The sequence below is a fragment of the Entelurus aequoreus genome, linkage group LG23 (genome assembly GCF_033978785.1).
Source record: "Entelurus aequoreus isolate RoL-2023_Sb linkage group LG23, RoL_Eaeq_v1.1, whole genome shotgun sequence".
Lineage (NCBI taxonomy): Eukaryota > Metazoa > Chordata > Actinopteri > Syngnathiformes > Syngnathidae > Entelurus > Entelurus aequoreus.
This window is the reverse complement of record NC_084753.1, coordinates 43,979,866-44,000,880: the sequence shown is the minus strand read 5'-3', so window position 1 is coordinate 44,000,880 and position 21,015 is coordinate 43,979,866. Positions and strand designations below refer to the sequence as shown.

At 38.2% G+C, this 21,015-nt stretch overlaps 1 protein-coding gene across 1 annotated transcript in view; it reads left to right on the top strand.

Moving 5' to 3' along the window:
* Positions 1–21,015, top strand: part of LOC133640355 (rho GTPase-activating protein 5-like) — a 77,987-nt gene that overhangs the window by 52,509 nt on the left and 4,463 nt on the right. Inside the window, exons 4-6 of the mRNA XM_062033726.1 lie at positions 8,842–8,919; positions 11,022–11,153; positions 14,121–14,226. Of these exons, the coding sequence (XP_061889710.1) occupies positions 8,842–8,919; positions 11,022–11,153; positions 14,121–14,226 (316 nt within the window). The remainder of the gene's footprint in view (positions 1–8,841; positions 8,920–11,021; positions 11,154–14,120; positions 14,227–21,015) is intronic.

The window sequence follows — 21,015 nt, the reverse complement described above, 5'->3', positions numbered from 1 at the left end:
ATCTGTCGATTGTTACTTCGATTAATCGATTAATAATCGGATAAAAGAGACAAACTACATTTCTATCTTATCCAGTATTTTATTGAGAAAAAAACCAGCATGCTGGCACCATACTTATTTTGATTATTGTTTCTCAGCTGTTTGTACATGTTGCAGTTTATAAATAAAGGTTTATTAAAAAAAATTTAAAACATTTTTTTTTATTAAAAAAATATATATATAAATAAACTCTGCGCATAGCATAGATCCAACGAATCGATGACTAAATTAATCGGCAACTATTTTAATAATCGATTTTAATCGATTTAATCGAATAGTTGTTGCAGCCCTAATATATATATATATATATATAGTGTATGTATATGTGTGGATATGTGTGTGTGTGTGTATATATATATATATATATATATATATATATATATATATATATATATATATATATATATATATATATATACACACACACCTATTATGTATATGTGTATATTTGTATTAATAAATCATAAAAGATGTTGTTAGGTCATCTCCATACAGCCAGAATAATCTTTGCTAACCTCTAACCTGTTATGACAAAGTCATACATTTCAAAAATGGATTTAATATTTTTTAACCTAAAAATAATAATAAGGGTATTTTTTTAAAATATATTTCTTATTTTTACAAAGACGTTCAGGCCATCTCCATACAACTGGAAGGAACTGGTCCTGTTTAGTAAAAGTCAGACTAGAGACTCCTATCTGTCCCGAGTCTAACTCAGGTCCTAATTGAGCAGGATGTGACCCCGTTAAACACCTTAGCATCAACCAGGCGGCAAGGTGACAGCAGCAGCCCGTGGACCGTGAATGTGACGGTCGCCATGGTTACCTGCCCACTCACACAGATGGTGCAGATGTGACGCGGCGCTGGTCCCGCAGGACACAGAGTTGCCACGTCAGCAGTCCCCAGTGTTTGTGTTGCACACATGGCGCCTTAATTGGCCTCCTTCAACTAAATAAAATACCTTTTTCATCCGCTGGAATGATGATCCCAGCGTTTTATTGGCAATTAAAGCACTTCATTAGCGCCACACTCCATTTGTTGTGTGCATTATTGATGTGCAGCAGCTGACAAACTCTGCAATCTACTGTGTGTGTGTGTGTGTGTGTGTGTGTGTGTGTGTGTGTGTGTGTGTGTGTGTGTGTGTGTGTGTGTGTGTGTGTGTGTGTGTGTGTGTGTGTGTGTGTGTGTGTGTGTGTGTGTGTGTGTGTGTGTGTGTGTGCGCGTGTGCGTGTGTGTGTGTGTGTTCCTACCCTACTTGAGACACGAAGAAGGAAAAGTATCTTCCATATGAGGAGGTGTGAACAAGTGATGACATAAATCAATAACATTGCATCTAATAGACAATGTCTCATTTGCACCCCTGCTGGTCAAAATGAGGGTGGTCCCAAAAAGGAGGGATTTTTCACATTGACTGTGTGTCGCTTTTAAAAGTGGTCAACATATGAAATAACAAGTGTGTAAAAAAAAAAATGAAATGCGCCCCCTTTGGCCAAAATGAATGAATATGTATGCAGAGACATAATGTAATAACTTGAAGTAAATAATGAAGATTAAAAACTAAAAAATGTACCTAAAAGCAGTCTTTTTCTCATAATGTGTCGGCTTGTTTCTTATCAAATTGGGAACATTTTCTCATATTCTTTCTGTTTCTGTAATATTGCAATATTGCTCGTAAAATTATTACTTTTTTACGTAAAATTCTGACTTTTTAATGCGAAATGGTGACATTTGTCATAGAAAATTTTGACTTATGACAATATTGCCCATTTTTTTGTTGTTCTGGTAAAATAGTGACATTTTTTGAGTAAAATTATGACTTTTGTCATAATTTTGCCAAGTAAGAATTCCGATTATTATTATTATTATAAGATTGCCAAATGTTTTCTTAAAAATTGTGACTTTCGTCGAGTAAAATTACGACTCTTTTCATAAAATTACCAACATTTCAAGATTTTCTTGTAAAATTGCGACTGTTATTAAGTAAAATTCCAACTTTTATCATAATATAGCACAAATATTCAGTTTTTCTTGTAAAATTTTGACTTTAGTCGAGTAAAATTACGACTCTTTTCATAAAATTACCAAAATGTAAAAATGTTCTTGTAAAATTCCAACTTTTATCATAATATTGCACAAATGTTCAGTTTTTCTTGTACAATTTTGACTTTAGTCGAGTAAATTAAGGACTCTTTTCATAAAATTACCAAAATGTAAAAATGTTCTTGTAAAATTGCGACTGTTATCAAGTAAAATTCCAACTTTTATCATAATATAGCACAAATATTCAGTTTTTCTTGTAAAATTTTGACTTTAGTCGAGTAAAATTACGACTCTTTTCATAAAATTACCAAAATGTAAAAATGTTCTTGTAAAATTGCGACTGTTATCAAGTAAAATTCCAACTTTTATCATAATATAGCACAAATATTCAGTTTTTCTTGTAAAATTTTGAATTTAGTCGAGTAAATTAAGGACTCTTTTCATAAAATTATCAAAATGTAAAAATGTTCTTGTAAAATTGCAACTGTTATCAAGTAAAATTCCAACTTTTATCATAATATTGCACAAATATTCAGTTTTTCTTGTAAAATTTTGACTTTAGTCGAGTAAAATTACGACTCTTTTCATAAAATTACCAATATTTCAAGATTTTCTTGTAAAATTGCGACTGTTATTCAGTAAAATTCCAACTTTTATCATAATATAGCACAAATATTCAGTTTTTCTTGTAAAATTTTGACTTTAGTCGAGTAAAATTACGACTCTTTTCATAAAATTACCAACATTTCAAGATTTTCTTGTAAAATTGCGACTGTTATTAAGTAAAATTCCAACTTTTATCATAATATAGCACAAATATTCAGTTTTTCTTGTAAAATTTTTACTTTAGTCGAGTAAAATTACGACTCTTTTCATAAAATTACCAAAATGTAAAAATGTTCTTGTAAAATTGCGACTGTTATCAAGTAAAATTCCAACTTTTATCATAATATTGCACAAATGTTCAGTTTTTCTTGTAACATTTTGACTTGCGTTGAGTAAAATGGCAACTTTTATTATAATACTTCCAAAATTCTACGTTTTTATTGTGAAATTGTGACCTTTTTTCTTGTGAAATTCCAACTCATTTTTCACAACAAGCTTTTTTATATTTGCATAGTATGTATATATTATTAATGTTGTAAATACACTTCTTTATACATCAGTTAACTGCACAGTGCATCTCTTTCCACAGCTTATATCACAGCCTTATTCCAAAATGGATTTCATTCATTTTTGTCCTCAAAATTCTACACCCAATACCCCTATAATGACAATGTAGGATTTAAAAAATATATATTTTTCAAAAATTATTTATGTAGTTGTTTTTTTTGTTTTTTTTATTAATTTGCTAAAAAAACAAAAAACAACATTGTCATTATTGTGCAAAGACTTTTCAGAACAAAAATTTTATGAATCTATTTTTGTCCTCAAGATTCTACACACAATATCTCATAATGGCAATGTGAAAAAGTTAGTTTTACAGTTTTTTTGCAAATGTATTTACATAAATTATTACTAATAAATAATCAAAACATTTCTAAAGAAGGACCTTTTTTTTTTTCAATGTCTTTAAAAATTCTACACACATTTCACAGCGCTTCAATCTTTCTACATCTCGTCATATTACAGCCTAATTCCAAAATGGAATTCATTTTTGTCCTCAAAATTCAACACACAATACCCCATAGTAAAAATCGGAGAAGGTATTTTTTTCCAATAGTTTTTTTTTAATGTATGTTTTTATTGTTTTTATTAAATTTGCAAACATTTGTAATATTAGAACAACATGTTCACATTGTCGTGATGGAGTATTGTATGTAGAAACTTGAGGACAAAAATGGATTCATTCAATTTTTGTTCTCAAAAGTCTTTTTTTTTTTTTTTTAGCAAATTAATAAAAAAACAACTACATAAATATTTTTGAAAAATCATTTTTTTTAAAATCCTACATTGTCATTTTCGGGGTATTGTGTGTAGAATTTTGAGGACAGAAATGAATGAAATCCATTTTGGACTAAGGCTGTGATATAAGCTGTGGAAAGAGATGCACTGTGCAGTAAGTTGGACTTTAACTGATATATAAAGAAGTGTATTTACAACATTAATAATATATACATACTATGCAAATATAAAAAAAAGCTTGTTGTGAAAAATTTGTTGGAATTTCTCAAAACAAAGGTCACAATTTCACAAGAAAAACGTAGAATTTTGGCAGTTTTATAATAAAAGTCGTAACTTTACTCAACGCAAGTCAAAATGTTACAAGAAAAACTGAACATTTGTGCAATATTATAATAAAAGTTAGAATTTTACTCTAACAGTCGCATTTTTACAAGAAAAGCTTAGCAATTTGGCAACTTCTTGAAAAGAGTCGTAGTTTTACTTGACAAAAGTCACAATATGAAATATGAAAATATTATAATAATTAGGGATGTCCGATAATGGCTTTTTGCCGATATGCCGATATTGTCCAACTCTTTAATTACCGATACCGATATCAACCGATATATGCAGTCGTGGAATTAACACATTATTATGCCTAATTTGGACAACCAGGTATGGTGAGGATAAGGTACTTTTTAAAAAAATTAATCAAATAAAATAAGATAAATAAATTTAAAAACATTTTCTTGAATAAAAAAGAAAGTAAAACAATATAAAAACACTTACATAGAAACTAGTAATGAATGAAAATTTGTAAAATGAACTGTTAAAGGTTAGTACTATTAGTGGAGCAGCAGCACGCACAATCATGTGTGCTTACGGACTGTATCCCTTGCAGACTGTATTGATATATATTGATATATAATGTAGGAAGCAGAATATTAATAACAGAAAGAAACAACCCTTTTGTGTGAATGAGTGTAAATGGGGGGAGGGAGGTTTTTTGGGTTGGTGCACTAATTGTAAGTGTATCTTGTGTTTTTTATGTGGATTTAATTTAAAAAAACAAAACAAAACAAAAAAACGATACTGATAATAAAAATCCGATACCGATAATTTCCGATATTACATTTCAACGCATTTATCGGCCGATAATATCGGCAGACCGATATTATCGGACATCTCTAATAATAATATATTCAGAATCTTACACAGCAAGGTCATCATTTTGCTAAAAAAAATGTCACTATTTTACAAGAACAACCAAAAAAATTGGCAATATTGTGATAAAAGTCAGAATTGTTTATGACAAATGTCACCATTTTGCAATGAAAAAGTAATAATTTTACATTTAAAAAAGTAATAATTTTAGGAGAAAACATTGCAATATTACAGAAACAAAAAGAATGTGAGAAATTGTTCCCAATTTTATAAGAAAAAAGTCGACACATTGTGAGAAAAAGACTGCTTTTAGTTTATTTTTTATTTACTTCAAGTTATTACAGTATGTCTCTATATACATATTTATTTTAGTCATTTTGGCCAAAGGGGGCGCATTTCAATTTCTTACACACACTTGTTATTTCATATGTTGACCAGAGGGGGAGCACTTCACATTTTTACACACACTTGTTATTTCATATGTTGACCACAGGGGGAGCACTTCGAACTTTTACACACTTGTTATTTCATATGTTGACCAAAAGGGGGAGCACTTCACATTTTTTACACACACTTGTTATTTCATATGTTGACCAGAGGAGGTGCACTTCAAATGTTTACACACACTTGTTATTTCATATGTTGACCAGAGGGGGAGCGCTTCACATTTTTTACACACACTTGTTATTTCATATGTTGACCAGAGGAGGTGCACTTCAAATGTTTACACACACTTGTTATTTCATATGTTGACCAGAGGGGGAGCGCTTCACATTTTTTACACACACTTGTTATTTCATATGTTGACCAGAGGGGGAGCACTTTACATTTTTTACACACACTCGTTATTTCATATGTTGACCAAAAGGGGGAGCACTTCACATTTTTTCCACACACTTGTTATTTCATATGTTGACCACAGGGGGAGCACTTCGAACTTTTGCACACTTGTTATTTCATATGTTGACCAAAAGGTGGAGCACTTCACATTTTTTCACACACTTGTTATTTCATATGTTGACCAGAGGAGGTGCACTTCAAATGTTTACACACACTTGTTATTTCATATGTTGACCAGAGGGGGAGCGCTTCACATTTTTTACACGCACTTGTTATTTCATATGTTGACCAAAAGGGGTAGCACTTCACATTTTTTACACACACTTGTTATTTCATATGTTGACCAAAAGGGGGAGCACTTCACATTTTTTACACACACTTGTTATTTCATATGTTGACCAAAAGGGGGAGCACTTCACATTTTTTACACACACTTGTTATTTCATATTTTGACCAGAGGGGGAGCACTTTTAAAAGCGACACACAGTCAATGTGAAAAATCCCTCCTTTTTGGGACCACCCTCATGTTGATAGATGTCACCAGCAGGGGTGCAAATGAGACACACACACACACACACACACACACACACACACACACACACACACACACACACACACACACACACACACACACACACACACACACACACACACGAGGACACAGGCGGACTGTAAGTGTGTGTCCTTTGTGTTACTGTGGTGACAAAGGCTCATGTGACTTCTTCACTGGCCATTGTGTGGCTTCTTGCTGAGTCAGGGGCCCTCGGTCTGGAGCTGGTGGTTTAGGTAAGAACACTTGAGTGTGTCATGTGACAGAATGGAAGAGTGTGTCGCTCCGCCCCGAAAGGGACAGGCGGTAGAAAATGGATGGATAGTTATTCAACTTTTTTAGGAGCCATTGGAAGCCAGGACTAAAATATATGACATGTAAACATTTGTATTCACAATGCAAGGGTAGGGGCCTCTGGACATGTATGAGACCCTGAAACGTGTAGGGGCCTCTGAATGTGTTGGGGCCTCTGAAACGTGAAGGCTCCTCTAAAACGTGTAGGGGCCTCTGAAACGTGTAGGGGCCTCTGAAACGTGTAGGGGCCTCTGAAACGTGTAGGGGGCCTCTGAAACGTGTAGGGGCCACTGAAACGTGTAGGGGCCTCTGAAACGCGTAGGGGCCACTAAAACATGTAGGGGCCTCTGAAACGTGTAGGGGCCTCTGAAACGTGTAGGGGCCACTGAAACATGAAGGCTCCTCTGAAACGTGTAGGGGCCACTGAAACATGAAGGCTCCTCTGAAACGTGTAGGGGCCACTGAAACATGCAGGCTCCTCTGAAACGTGTAGGGGGCCTCTGAAACGTGTAGGGGCCTCTGAAACGTGTAGGGGCCTCTGAAACGTGTACGGGCCTCTGAAACGTGTACGGGCCTCTGAACGTGTTGTGGCCTCTGAAACATAAAGGCTCCTCCGAAACGTGTAGGGGCCTCTGAAACGTGTAGGGACCACTGAAACGTGCATGGGCCTCTGAAACATGTAGGGGCCACTGAAAAATGAAGGCTCCGCTGAAAGTTGTAGGGGCCACTGAAACATGAAGGCTCCTCTGAAACGTGTGGGGGCCACTGAAACGTGCATAAGCCTCTGAAACATGTAGGGGCCACTGAAACATGAAGGCTCCTCTGAAACTTGTAGGGACCACTGAAACATGAAGGCTCCTCTGAAACGTGTGGGGGCCACTGAAACATGCACAAGCCTCTGAAACATGTAGGGGCCACTGAAACATGAAGGCTCCTCTGAAACTTGTAGGAACCACTGAAACATGAAGGCTCCTCTGAAACTTGTAGGGGCCACTGAAACATGAAGGCTCCTCTGAAACGTGTAGGGACCACTGAAACATGAAGGCTCCTCTGAAACTTGTAGGAACCACTGAAACATGAAGGCTCCTCTGAAACTTGTAGGGGCCACTGAAACATGAAGGCTCCTCTGAAACGTGTAGGGACCACTGAAACATGAAGGCTCCTCTGAAACATGTAGGTGCCACTGAAACATGAAGGCTCCTCTGAAACGTGTAGGGGCCACTGAAACATGAAGGCTCCTCTGAAACGTGTAGGGGCCACTGAAACATGAAGGCTCCTCTGAAACGTGTAGGGGCCACTGAAACATGAAGGCTCCTCTGAAACGTGTAGGGGCCACTGAAACATGAAGGCTCCTCTGAAACTTGTAGGAACCACTGAAACATGAAGGCTCCTCTGAAACTTGTAGGGGCCACTGAAACATGAAGGCTCCTCTGAAACGTGTAGGGACCACTGAAACATGAAGGCTCCTCTGAAACATGTAGGTGCCACTGAAACATGAAGGCTCCTCTGAAACGTGTAGGGGCCACTGAAACATGAAGGCTCCTCTGAAACGTGTAGGGGCCACTGAAACATGAAGGCTCCTCTGAAACGTGTAGGGGCCACTGAAACATGAAGGCTCCTCTGAAACGTGTAGGGGCCACTGAAACATGAAGGCTCCTCTGAAACGTGTAGGGGCCACTGAAACATGAAGGCTCCTCTGAAACTTGTAGGGACCACTGAAACATGAAGGCTCCTCTGAAACATGTAGGGGCCACTGAAACAGGAAGGCTCCTCTGAAACGTGTAGGGGCCACTGAAACATGAAGGCTCCTCTGAAACATGTAGGGGCCACTGAAACATGAAGGCTCCTCTGAAACATGTAGGGGCCACTGAAACAGGAAGGCTCCTCTGAAACGTGTAGGGGCCACTGAAACATGAAGGCTCCTATGTTGCTAACTATGACTAGCTAGCCAAGCCTGTAAATGTTGCTAGCAGAACTTAGCAAAAGTGTGAATAATGCTAAGTGTGCCATGTTTTTGTTGTGTGGTGCAGGTCTGAGCACGGAAGGCTTGTACCGTGTTAGTGGCAACAAGACTGACCAGGACAACATCCAGAAGCACTTTGACCAAGGTAACACACTTTAGCATTAGCCATCTTACATGGCGCCTCCACATGTGTTGATGAAAAACTACAACTAAGATGCAGTGTTGATGAAAAACTACAACAAAGATGCAGTGTTGATGAAAAACTACAACTAAGATGCAGTGTTGATGAAAAACTACAACTAAGATGCAGTGTTGATGAAAAACTACAAGTAAGATGCAGTGTTGATGAAAAACTACAACTAAGATGCAGTGTTGATGAAAAACTACAACTAAGATGCAGTGTTGATGAAAAACTACAACTAAGATGCAGTGTTGATGAAAAACTACAACTAAGATGCAGTGTTGATGAAAAACTACAACAAAGATGCAGTGTTGATGAAAAACTACAAGTAAGATGCAGTGTTGATGAAAAACTACAGCTAAGATGCAGTGTTGATGAAAAACTACAACAAAGATGCAGTGTTGATGAAAAACTACAAGTAAGATGCAGTGTTGATGAAAAACTACAACTAAGATGCAGTGTTGATGAAAAACTACAACAAAGATGCAGTGTTGATGAAAAACTACAACTAAGATGCAGTGTTGATGAAAAACTACAAGTAAGATGCAGTGTTGATGAAAAACTACAAGTAAGATGCAGTGTTGATGAAAAACTACAAGTAAGATGCAGTGTTGATGAAAAACTACAACAAAGATGCAGTGTTGATGAAAAACTACAACTAAGATGCAGTGTTGATGAAAAACTACAAGTAAGATGCAGTGTTGATGAAAAACTACAAGTAAGATGCAGTGTTGATGAAAAACTACAAGTAAGATGCAGTGTTGATGAAAAACTACAAGTAAGATGCAGTGTTGATGAAAAACTACAACAAAGATGCAGTGTTGATGAAAAACTACAACTAAGATGCAGTGTTGATGAAAAACTACAAGTAAGATGCAGTGTTGATGAAAAACTACAAGTAAGATGCAGTGTTGATGAAAAACTACAACTAAGATGCAGTGTTGATGAAAAACTACAACAAAGATGCAGTGTTGATGAAAAACTACAACAAAGATGCAGTGTTGATGAAAAACTACAAGTAAGATGCAGTGTTGATGAAAAACTACAACTAAGATGCAGTGTTGATGAAAAACTACAACTAAGATGCAGTGTTGATGAAAAACTACAAGTAAGATGCAGTGTTGATGAAAAACTACAAGTAAGATGCAGTGTTGATGAAAAACTACAACTAAGATGCAGTGTTGATGAAAAACTACAACTAAGATGCAGTGTTGATGAAAAACTACAACTAAGATGCAGTGTTGATGAAAAACTACAACTAAGATGCAGTGTTGATGAAAAACTACAACTAAGATGCAGGTGACAGTCAAAGGCAGGGAACACGTGCAGTGTTAATACTTTGTAGGGCGCAACAAGAGTGTGTGTGTCTGTAGATCGCATGATGGACCTGGAGGTGATGGACGTGCAGTGTTAATACTTTGTAGGGCGCAACAAAAGAGTGTGTGTGTGTGTGTGTGTGTGTGTGTGTGTGTGTGTGTGTGTGTGTGTGTGTGTGTGTGTGTGTGTGTGTGTGTGTGTGTGTGTGTGTGTGTGTGTGTGTGTGTAGATCGCATGATGGACCTGGAGGTGATGGACGTGCAGTGTTAATACTTTGTAGGGCGCAACAAAAGAGTGTGTGTGTGTGTGTAGATCGCATGATAGACCTGGAGGTGATGGACGTGCAGTGTTAATACTTTGTAGGGCGCAACAAAAGAGTGTGTGTGTGTGTGTAGATCGCATGATGGACCTGGAGGTGATGGACGTGCAGTGTTAATACTTTGTAGGGCGCAACAAAAGAGTGTGTGTGTGTGTGTGTGTGTGTAGATCGCATGATGGACCTGGAGGTGATGGACGTGCAGTGTTAATACTTTGTAGGGCGCAACAAAAGAGTGTGTGTGTGTGTGTGTGTGTGTGTAGATCGCATGATGGACCTGGAGGTGATGGACGTGCAGTGTTAATACTTTGTAGGGCGCAACAAAAGAGTGTGTGTGTGTGTGTAGATCGCATGATGGACCTGGAGGTGATGGACGTGCAGTGTTAATACTTTGTAGGGCGCAACAAAAGAGTGTGTGTGTGTGTGTGTGTAGATCGCATGATGGACCTGGAGGTGATGGACGTTGCCATCAACGCAGCAGCCGGAGCCCTCAAAGCTTTCTTCGCTGACCTGCCGGACCCTCTGATCCCGTACTGTCTGCACCCGGAGCTGGTGGAGGCCGCAAGTAAGAGCTTCCTGCTTACTTCCTGCTTACTTCCTGCTTGCTTCCTGCTGACTTCCTGTCCAAGCCCCGCCTCACTTTCTTGTCTATTAAAAGCCTCCTTTGAGGGGATTGAAGCTGTTGCATTGTGGGTAGTAGACTGCTATATGAGGTGGACTGTTTTTGTTTTTTTACTCAAAAATCATTTTTGTATTGCAGATTATTTTATTTTGTTAAGTCGTTTTTGTGGTTTGGATTATAAAATTGTTTTTTTGGCTGCAAATTTGTTTCTGCTCAAATTTTTTTTATTGCAAACCTTTTTTTTTGTTTAGAAAAATCGTTTTTGTGGTTGTAATTTTTTGTTTTGTTCATATCGTTTTTTGGTTGCAAATGTTTTTTCTACTCAAAAATACTTTTTTTTATTGCTAATTCTTTTTTGGGGGGTTCATAAAATCGTCTTTGGTTGTAAATGTTTGTTTTTTTACTCAAAAATCCTTTTTATATTGCAGATTCTTGTATTTTGTTTATAAAATCGTTTTTGTGGTTTGGATTATAAAATAGTTTTTTGTCTGCAAATTTTTTTCTGCTCAAAAATCAGTTTTTTATTGAAAATCTTTTTTTTTGTTTATAAAATCGTTTTTGTGGTTGTAATTTTTTGTTTTGTTTTGTTCAAATAATGTTTTTTTTTGGTTGCAAATGTTTTTTTACTCAAAAATCTTTCATATTGCAAATCTTTTATTTTGTTTATAAACTCCTTTTTGGGGTTTGTTTTTATAAAATAAGCTTTTTTGATTGCAAATGTTTTTTACTCAAAAATCATTTTTGTGCTTGCAAATTATTTTATTTTGTTTATTAAATCGTTTTTGTGGTTTGGTTTATAAAATTAGCTTTTTTGCTTGCAAATCTTTTTTCTCAAAAATCCTTTTTTGTTGTAAATTATTTTTTGGGGGTTCATATAATCGTTTTTTTTTAGTTGCAAATGTTTTTTTTTTACTCAGCAATTTTTATTTTGTTTTATTTATTTTATTTTGCAAATTCTTTTATTTCGTTTCTAAAATCGTATTTGTGGTTTTGGATTATAAAATAGTTTTTTTTCAGTTACACATCTTTTTTGCACAAAAATCCTTTTTTGTGGTTGTAAATCTTTTTTTTGTTTATAAAATCGTTTTTGTGGCTGTGAGTTTTTATTTTGTTTTGTTCATATAATCGTTTTTTTGGTTGCAAATGTTTTTTGTTTTTTTTAACTTAAAAATCCTTTTTATGTTGCAAATTATTTTATTTTGTTTATAAAATCGTCTTTGTGGTTTGTTTTATAAAATATTTTTTAGGCTGCAAATTTGTTTCTGCTCAACAATCTTTTTTTATTGCAAATTATTGTATTTTGTTTATAAAATCGTTTTTGTGGTTTTGGATTATTAAATATATATATATTTTTTTCGGTTGAAAATGTGATTTTTGCTCAAAAATCAGTTTTTATTTTATTATTTTTTTGGGTTTATAAAAATAGCTTCTATGTTTGAAAATCTTTATTTTGTTTATAAAATCGTTTTTCTGGTTGTAATTTTTTGTTTTGTTTTGTTCATATAATTGTTTTCTTGGTTGCCATTGTTTGTTTTTTTACTCAAAAATCATTTTTATATTGCAAATTATTTTATTTTGTTTATAAAATCGTTTTTGTGGTTTTGGATTATAAAATATATTTTTTTCAGTTACAAATCTTTTTTTTTTGGTTCATAAAAATAGCTTTTGTGGTTGAAAATCTTTTTTCTGATTGTAATTTTTTGTTTTGTTTTGTTTATCTAATGTTTTTTTTGGTTGCAAATGTTTTTTTAACTCAGAAATCCTTTTTATATTGCAAATTATTTTATTTGGTTTATAAAATCGTTTTTGTGGTTTTGTATTATAAAATGTTTTTTTTCCGGTTTCAAATCTTTTGGTTGTAAGTCTTTTTTGGCTCAAACATCAGTTTTTTATTGCAAATCTTTTTTGGGAGAGTTTATAAAAACAGTTTCTGGGTTGAAAATCTTTTTTTGTTTATAAAATTGTTTTTGTTCTTGCAAATCTTTTATTTTGTTTATTAAATTGTTTTTGTGTTTTTTTTTCTAAAATAAGCTTTTTTGCTTGCAAATCTTTTTTCTCAAAAATCATTTTATATTGCAAATTCTTTTTGGGGGGTTCATATAATTGTTTATTTTTTTGGTTGCCAATCTTTTATTTTGTTTATAAAATCATTTTTGTGGTTTTGGTTTACAACATTTTTTTTTTGGCTGCTAATTTGTTTCTGCTTAAATATTATTTTTTTTCCCAGTTGCAAATTTTTTTTGCTCAAAAATCTGTTTTTAATGCAAATCTTTTTTTTTTCCGGTTCATAAAAATAACTTCTGTGGTTGAAAATCTTTTTTTTGGTTGTAATTTTTTGTTTTGTTCATATAATCGTTTTTTTTTTGGTTGCACATTCTTTTTTTGTTCATGAAAGTTTTTGTGGTTAAAAGATTATTTTTGTTTGATTAAAAAATGTTTTTTGTAATTACAAATCTTATTTTTTTGGTTTTAATTAGTTTTATTTTTTATTTTTGTTTAATAATTGCTCTTTGGTTGCAATATTTTTTTTGCTCAAAATCCTTTTTTGGTCGCAAATTTTGTGTATTATTCCTTGTTTTAGTTTCAATGTTTTTTATGAATCACTTTTTTTTTTTGGTTTATAAAAGGTTTTTGGTTGTAAATCATTTTTTGTCTATAACTAGGTTTTTTTTGCAAAAATGTTTGAGGGTTAAAATGTTTTGCATGGATGGAGAAGAGGAAGTCAAAATGAAGAAATTGTGGATCAAAAAGGAAACACTTTGGGGGTTATTTCCAAAGGGACCGTAGTCAGACCAATGTGGTCTGTACATGATGCGAGGCAAGAGCGCCAATACCGCACCACCGCTCACCCTTTAGAGCACAGCTGTCACTTCCTGTGTGTTGACTTTGCTGCCTTTGTGTGCCCCACAGAGATTGTGGACTACACGGAGCGCCTGCAGGTCCTGAGGGACATCGTGAAGAAGTTCCCCTCGGTCAACTACCAGGTCTTCAAGTACATCATCACACACCTGAACAGGTAAACGCTGCAGATGGCAAACCAAGGCAGTGTGGAGTCGGTCGGTAACAGAAAAGATGTCAAGTGCATCAATTTGCCTGAAAACACCCCCAAAAAAGTCTATACCATATTTGATACCGAACAGTAAATAAAGTCAAATATATAACTAGATGAGGCAATTCCTGAAGGAATTGCGTGTGAACGCTCCAATGCTGAAGTTGAACTGAAATCCTGGAATTTTTTTTGGGAATTGTTGAAGTAGAGCACACAATTCCTAAACAGGCTGAATATTTTATATTTGGAACAGTTTGAATGAAAAATGTGGGCGTTGTGGAACTTTGAAGAATGTTACATTCATTTCAATGGGACATTTGGAAATTTCGGGAAAAGTGGGAATTTTTTGGTTACACGATTATATGAACCCCCCAAAAAGAATTTGCAATATAAAGGGAATTTTTGAGAAAACCAAAAAAGCTTATTTTGGAAAACAAACCACAAAAACGATTTAATAAACAAAATTAAAGATTTGCAAGCACAAAAACGATTTTATAAACAAAATAATTTGCAATATAAAATGGATTTTTGAGTTAAAAAAACAAACATTTGCAACCAAAAAATGGTATAAACAAAACAACACAAAAAATCACAACCACAAAAACGATTTTTATAAACAAAAAGAAAGACTTACAACCAAAAATATGATTTTTGTGCAAAAAATATTTGTAACCGAAAAAAAAAATAATTATAATCCAAAACCACAAAAACTTTTTTATAAACCAAAAAAAAGAATTTGCAATATAAAAAGGATTTCTGAGTAAAAAAAATAAATAAATTGCAACCAAAAAAACAATTATATGAACCCCAAAAAAAGCATTTACAATAAAAAAAGGATTTATAAAAGTCCATCCATCCATCTTCAACCGCTTATCCGGAATCGGGTCGCGGGGACAGCAGCTCCAGCAAAGACCCCCAGACTTCCCTCTCCAGAGCAACATTTGCGACTTCCTCCTGGGGAATCCCGAAGCGTTCCCAGGCCAGAGAGGAGATGTAATCCCCCCATCTGGTCCTTGGTCTGCCGCGGGGCCTCCTCCCAGTGGGACGTGCAACGAGGACCTCCCTAGGGAGACGCTCGTGAGGCATCCGCACGAGATGCCCGAACCACCTAAGCTGGCTCCTTTCCAAGCGAAGGAGCAGCGGCTCTACTCCGAGTCTCTCTCGGGTGACTGCACTTCTCACCCTATCTCTAAGGGAGATGCCAGCCACCCTTCTGAGGAAACTCATTTCGGCCGCTTGTATCCGCGATCTTATTCTTTCGGTCATTACCCACACTTCATGACCATAGGTGAGAGTAGGAATGTAGATAGCTCGGTAGACCGAGAGCTTTGCCTTCTGGCTCAGCTCCCGTTTCGTCACAACAGTGCGGCAGAGAGACTGCAATACTGCCCCAGCTGCTCCGATTCTCCGGCTGATTTCCTTCTCCATCTTTCCCTCACTCGTGAACAAGACCCCGAGATACTTAAACTCCTCCACCTGGGACAGAGTCCTGTCCCCTACCCGGACTGTACAAACCATCGGTTTCCTGCTGAGAACCATGGCCTCAGATTTGGAGATGCTGATCCTCATTCCAGCCGCTGAACACTCGGCTGCGAACCGATCCAGTGAGAGCTGAAGGTCACGAACCGAAGGTGCCATCAGGACCACATCATCTGCAAACAGCAGTGACGCAACCTTTAGCCCCCCGAGACGTATACCCTCTCCGCCATGGCCACGACTCCGCCTAGAAATCCTGTCCATGAAAATCACAAACAGGATAGGTGACAGAGCGCAGCCCTGGCGGAGACCAACCCCCACTGGAAACGGATCCGACTTACATCCAAGCACCCGGACACAACTCTCGCTTTGGTTGTACAGAGATTGGATGGCCCTCAACAGGGTTCCCCTCACTCCGTACTCCCTCAGCACCTCCCACAAGATCTCCCGAGGGACGCGGTCATACGCCTTCTCCAAATCCACAAAACACATGTAGACTGGATAGGCATACTCCCAGGCCCTCTCCAGGATTCCCGCAAGCGTAAAGAGTTGGTCAGTTGTTCCACGACCAGGACGGAATCCACATTGCTCCTCTTGAATCTGAGGTTCGACTATCGGCCGGACCCTCCTTTCCAGTACCTTGGCGTAAACTTTCCCAGGGAGGCTGAGTAGTGTGATACCCCTGTAATTAGCACACACCCTCTGGTCCCCCTTTTTGAAAAGGGGAACCACCACCCCAGTCTGCCACTCCCTCGGCACTGTCCCAGACTTCCACGCAATGTTGAAAAGGCGTATCAACCAAGACAGCCCATCAACACCCAGAGCCTTCAGCATTTCTGGACGGATCTCGTCAACCCCCGGAGCTTTGCCACTGTGGAGTTGTCTAACTACCTCAGTGACTTCACTCCGAGAGATCAACGTCGATCCCCCATCATCCTCAGGCCCTGCTCCTATCAGGGAGGGTGTGTCTGATGTATTTGGGTTCAGGAGTTCCTCAAAGTGCTCTTTCCAACGCCCCACGACTTCCTCACTTGAAGTCAGCAAAGTCCCATCCTTGCCGTACACAGCTTGGATGGTTCCCTGCTTCCCCCTCCTGAGGTGCCGTATGGTCTTCCAGAACAGCTTTGGTGCCGCCCGATAGTCCTTCTCCATGGATTCCCCGAACTGCTCCCACACCCTCTGCTTAGCCTCGTCCACAGCCACGGCCGCTGCCCTTCGGGCCCGCCGGTACCTTGCAACTGCCTCCGGAGTCCCCTGGGATAACATACCCCGGTAGGACTCCTTCTTCAGTCGGACGGCTTCCCTGACCACCACTGTCCACCAGGGTGTTCGAGGGTTACCGCCCCTTGAGGCACCTAAGACCTTCTGGCCACAGCTCGCCTCTGCAGCTTTAGCAATAGAGGCTTTGAACATTGCCCATTCCTGTTCAATGTCCCCAACCTCCACAGGGATGGCAGAGAAGTCCCGCCGGAGGTGGGAGTTGAAGTCCTTCCGGACAGAGGACTCCTCCAAACGTTCCCAGTTCACCCGCACTACACGCTTGGGTTTGCCAGGTCTGTCCAGAGGTTTCCCCCGCCATCTAACCCAACTCACCACCAGATGGTGATCAGTTGACAGTTCAGCCCCTCTCTTCACCCGAGTGTCCAAAACATACGGCCTCAGATCAGCTGATACGATTACAAAATCGATCATTGATCTTTGGCCTAGGGTGCTCTGGTACCAGGTACACCTATGAGCATCCTTATGCTTGAACATGGTGTTTGTTATCGCAAGTCCGTGACTAGCACAGAAGTCCAATAACAATCCACCACTCAGGTTCAGATCAGGGAGACCGTTCCTCCCAATCACGCCAGTCCAAGTATCACTGTCATTGCCCACGTGCGCGTTGAAGTCCCCCAGCAAGACTATGGAATCCCCTGCCGGCGCTCCATACAGGACCCCATGCAAGGTATCCAAGAAGGCTGAATACTCTGAACTCCTGTTTGGTGCGTATGCACAAACAACAGTCAGAGTTTTCCCCCCTCCAACCCTAAGGCGAAGGGAGGCGACCCTCTTGTCCACTGGGGTGAACTCCAACGTACAGGCACTCAGCCGGGGACTCGTGAGTATCCCCACACCCGCCTGTGCCCTCACACCCTGAGCAACTCCAGAAGTGAACAAGGTCCATCCCTTGTCCAGGAGTGTGGTTTCAGAGCCCTTGCTATGCGTAGAGGTAAGCCCCACCAGATCCAACCGGTAGCGCTCCACCTCTCGCACCAGCTCAGGCTCCTTCCCCACCAGCGTAGAGACGTTCCACGTCCCGAAAGTCAGCCTCTGCTGCCCCGAATTGGTCCGTCCGGAGCCTCCACTTTCACCGCCATCCACTTGGCAGCGCACCCGACCCCACTGGTTCCGACCGCGGGTGGTGGGCCCACGTGGCAGAGAAGATGGCGTGTCCACGTAGCTTCTTCGGGCTGTGCCCGGCCGGGCTCCGTGGCAAGCCCGGCCACCAGGCGCTCGCTGACGAGCCCTACCTCCGGGCCTAGCTCCGGAGGAGGGCCCCGGGCTTCCTCCGGGCCGGGTAACGCATCCTCTTTTAGTGTAGTTCATGGGGGGTATCGTAACCCTGATGGGGGGGGCATTCGGGTGCTACACCTTGCCCAAGGGTGACCCGGAACTATGTAAGGCAGGGGCGTTCAACTCCCTGAGGCTTAATACAAGCCCACATACCAAATAATATAAAAGTTTATATTATAAACCAAACCACAAAAACGATTTTATAAACAAAATCAAATAATTTGCAAGCACAAAAATGTTTTTTTTGAGTAAAAACAATTTGCAAGCAAAAAGGCTTATTTTATGAAACAAACCACAAAAAGGAGCTTATGCACAAAATAAAACATTTGCAATATAAAAAGGATTTTTGAGTTAAAAAAAAAATTACAACCTCAAAACGATTTTATAAACAAAAAAAATAAGATTTGCGATAAAAAACTGATATAACCAGTTTTTGATATACCGTATTTCCTTGAATTGCCGCCGGGAATATAGTATTCGCCTGCCTAGAATTACAGCCGGGTCAAACTCGTTTCGCAAAATAATTAGCGCATGCTTGGCACTTCCGCCGGGTCAAATATGAGTCATTAAATGACTCCCGCCTCCTGGTGGTAGAGGGCGCTAGTGATCCTTCTTGCGACTACCAGTACTGCAGAAGACCGGTGCTGCAGAAGAAGACAACAAGCAGCAAGCGTGAGCAGTGATCGTTTGCTTGCACTTTTACCATGGAGGATTACATATCTAAAATAAAACAGTTTTTTAAACTGGACTTTCAATCGAAGCAGGAGGTACTAATTAAAGGAATATCTCCAGAGACTTTTAAAACTGAAGAAAGATAAGGAAGACTGCCTTTGATCAGAAGCAGCTGCACAGGGACATCATTTATAAGTAAAGGTAAGACCCTAATAACGTTTTTTTTTAATTAAATGTAAGCGCCGGAGTGAGAATAGGTTTTAAAATAATTAGCGCATGCTTGCCCATCCTGCATGCTTTTGGTAAGCGCAGGAGTGAGAATAGATTTTAAATTAATTAGCGCCCCGGCGGCTATTCAAGGAAATACGGTAACCAAACACCTTGAATGGTCTGAATGAGTTGAAATGGTTGGTGTTGGAATTTTTCAAATCGGTGGAGAAATGTTGAAGTAGTAACATGTTGAATTGAGAAATGGTATTATGGAATTTCGGGAAAACCGGGAATTTTTCCAGTTCAAAAAACAACTTTGTTTTTTGTCCTGATTAAGAGGAATGTTTTGACGGTAGAACGCTTGAAATGCGTTGAAAAATGTGGAAGGAGTAGTCGCCAGAAAAAAGGGTGAAAATAGGGCTTTGGAAAACCAGGAATTCTGGAAAATCCTGGAATGTTTTTTAACTTGGGGGGAAAAAAAGTTAGAATTTCCAGGATGGTGGAATATGTTGAAAGTAGAATGGTTTGAATAGGTTGAAAAATGTGGAAATAGTGGAAGTTTGAAAAATGGCCAATTCCTTTTGAATGGGGAAAAATATCCCAGAAAACCTGGAATTCTGTGAAATCTGGGAATTTTTGGAATTTTTCCAGCGAAAGCCTGCCATTCCTGAATAGGCTGAACAGTTTGAAGTTGGAACGCTTTGAATCAGAAGAAAAATGTGGGAGTTGTGGAACTTTGAAGAATGTCCCATTCATTTCAATGGGAATTTCCAAAAATCTGGGGAATTTCGGGAAAAGCGGGAATTTGTTTGAATTTGGTAAAACAAACTTGAATGGTCTGAATGAGTTGGTGTTGGAATTTTTCAAATCGGTCAAGAAATGTTGAAGTAGTAACATGTTAAATTGAGAAATGGTATTACGGAATTCCTGGAATTTCAGGAAAACCGGGAATTTTTCCAGTTCAAAAAACAACTTTGTTTTTTGTCCTGATTAAGAGGAATGTTTTGACGGTGGAACGCTTGAAATGCGTTGAAAAATGTGGAAGGAGTAGTCGCCAGAAAAAAAAGGTAGAAATAGGGCTTTGGAAAAGCAGGAATTCTGGAAAATCCTGGAATTTTTTTGAACTTGGGGGGGAAAAAAGTTAGAATTTCCAGGATGGTGGAATATGTTGAAAGTGGAATGGTTTGAATAGGTTGAAAAATGTGGACATTGTGGAAGTTTGAAAAATGGCCAATTCATTTTGAATGGAGAAAAATGTCCCGGAAAATCTGGAAATCTGGAATTTTTTCCAGTAAAAGCCCGCCATTCCCAAATAGGCTGAACAGTTTGAAGTTGGAACAGTTTAAATCAGAAGAAAAATGTGGGAGTTGTGGAACTTTGAAAAATGTCCCATTGAGTTCAATGGGAATTTCCAAAAATTTTGAGGATTTCGGGAAAGGCGGGAATTTTTTTGAAATTGGTAAAAAAAAACTTGAATGGTCTGAATGAGTTGAAATGGTTAGTGTTGGAATTTTTCAAATCGGTCAAGAAATGTTGAAGTAGTAACATGTTGAATTGAGAAATGGTGTTACGGAATTCCTGGAATTTCAGGAAAATCTGGAATTTTTCCAGTTCAAAAAACAACTTTGTTTTTTGTCCTGATTAAGAGTATTGTTTTGACGGTGGAACGCTTGAAATGCGTTGAAAAATGTGGGAGGAGTAGTTGCCAGAAAAAAGGGTGGAAATAAGGCTTTGGAAAAGCAGGAATTTTGGAAAATCCTGGAATTTTTTTGAACTTGGGAAAAAAAACACTAAGAATTTACAGGATGGTGGAATATGTTGAAGGTGGAATGGTTTGAATTG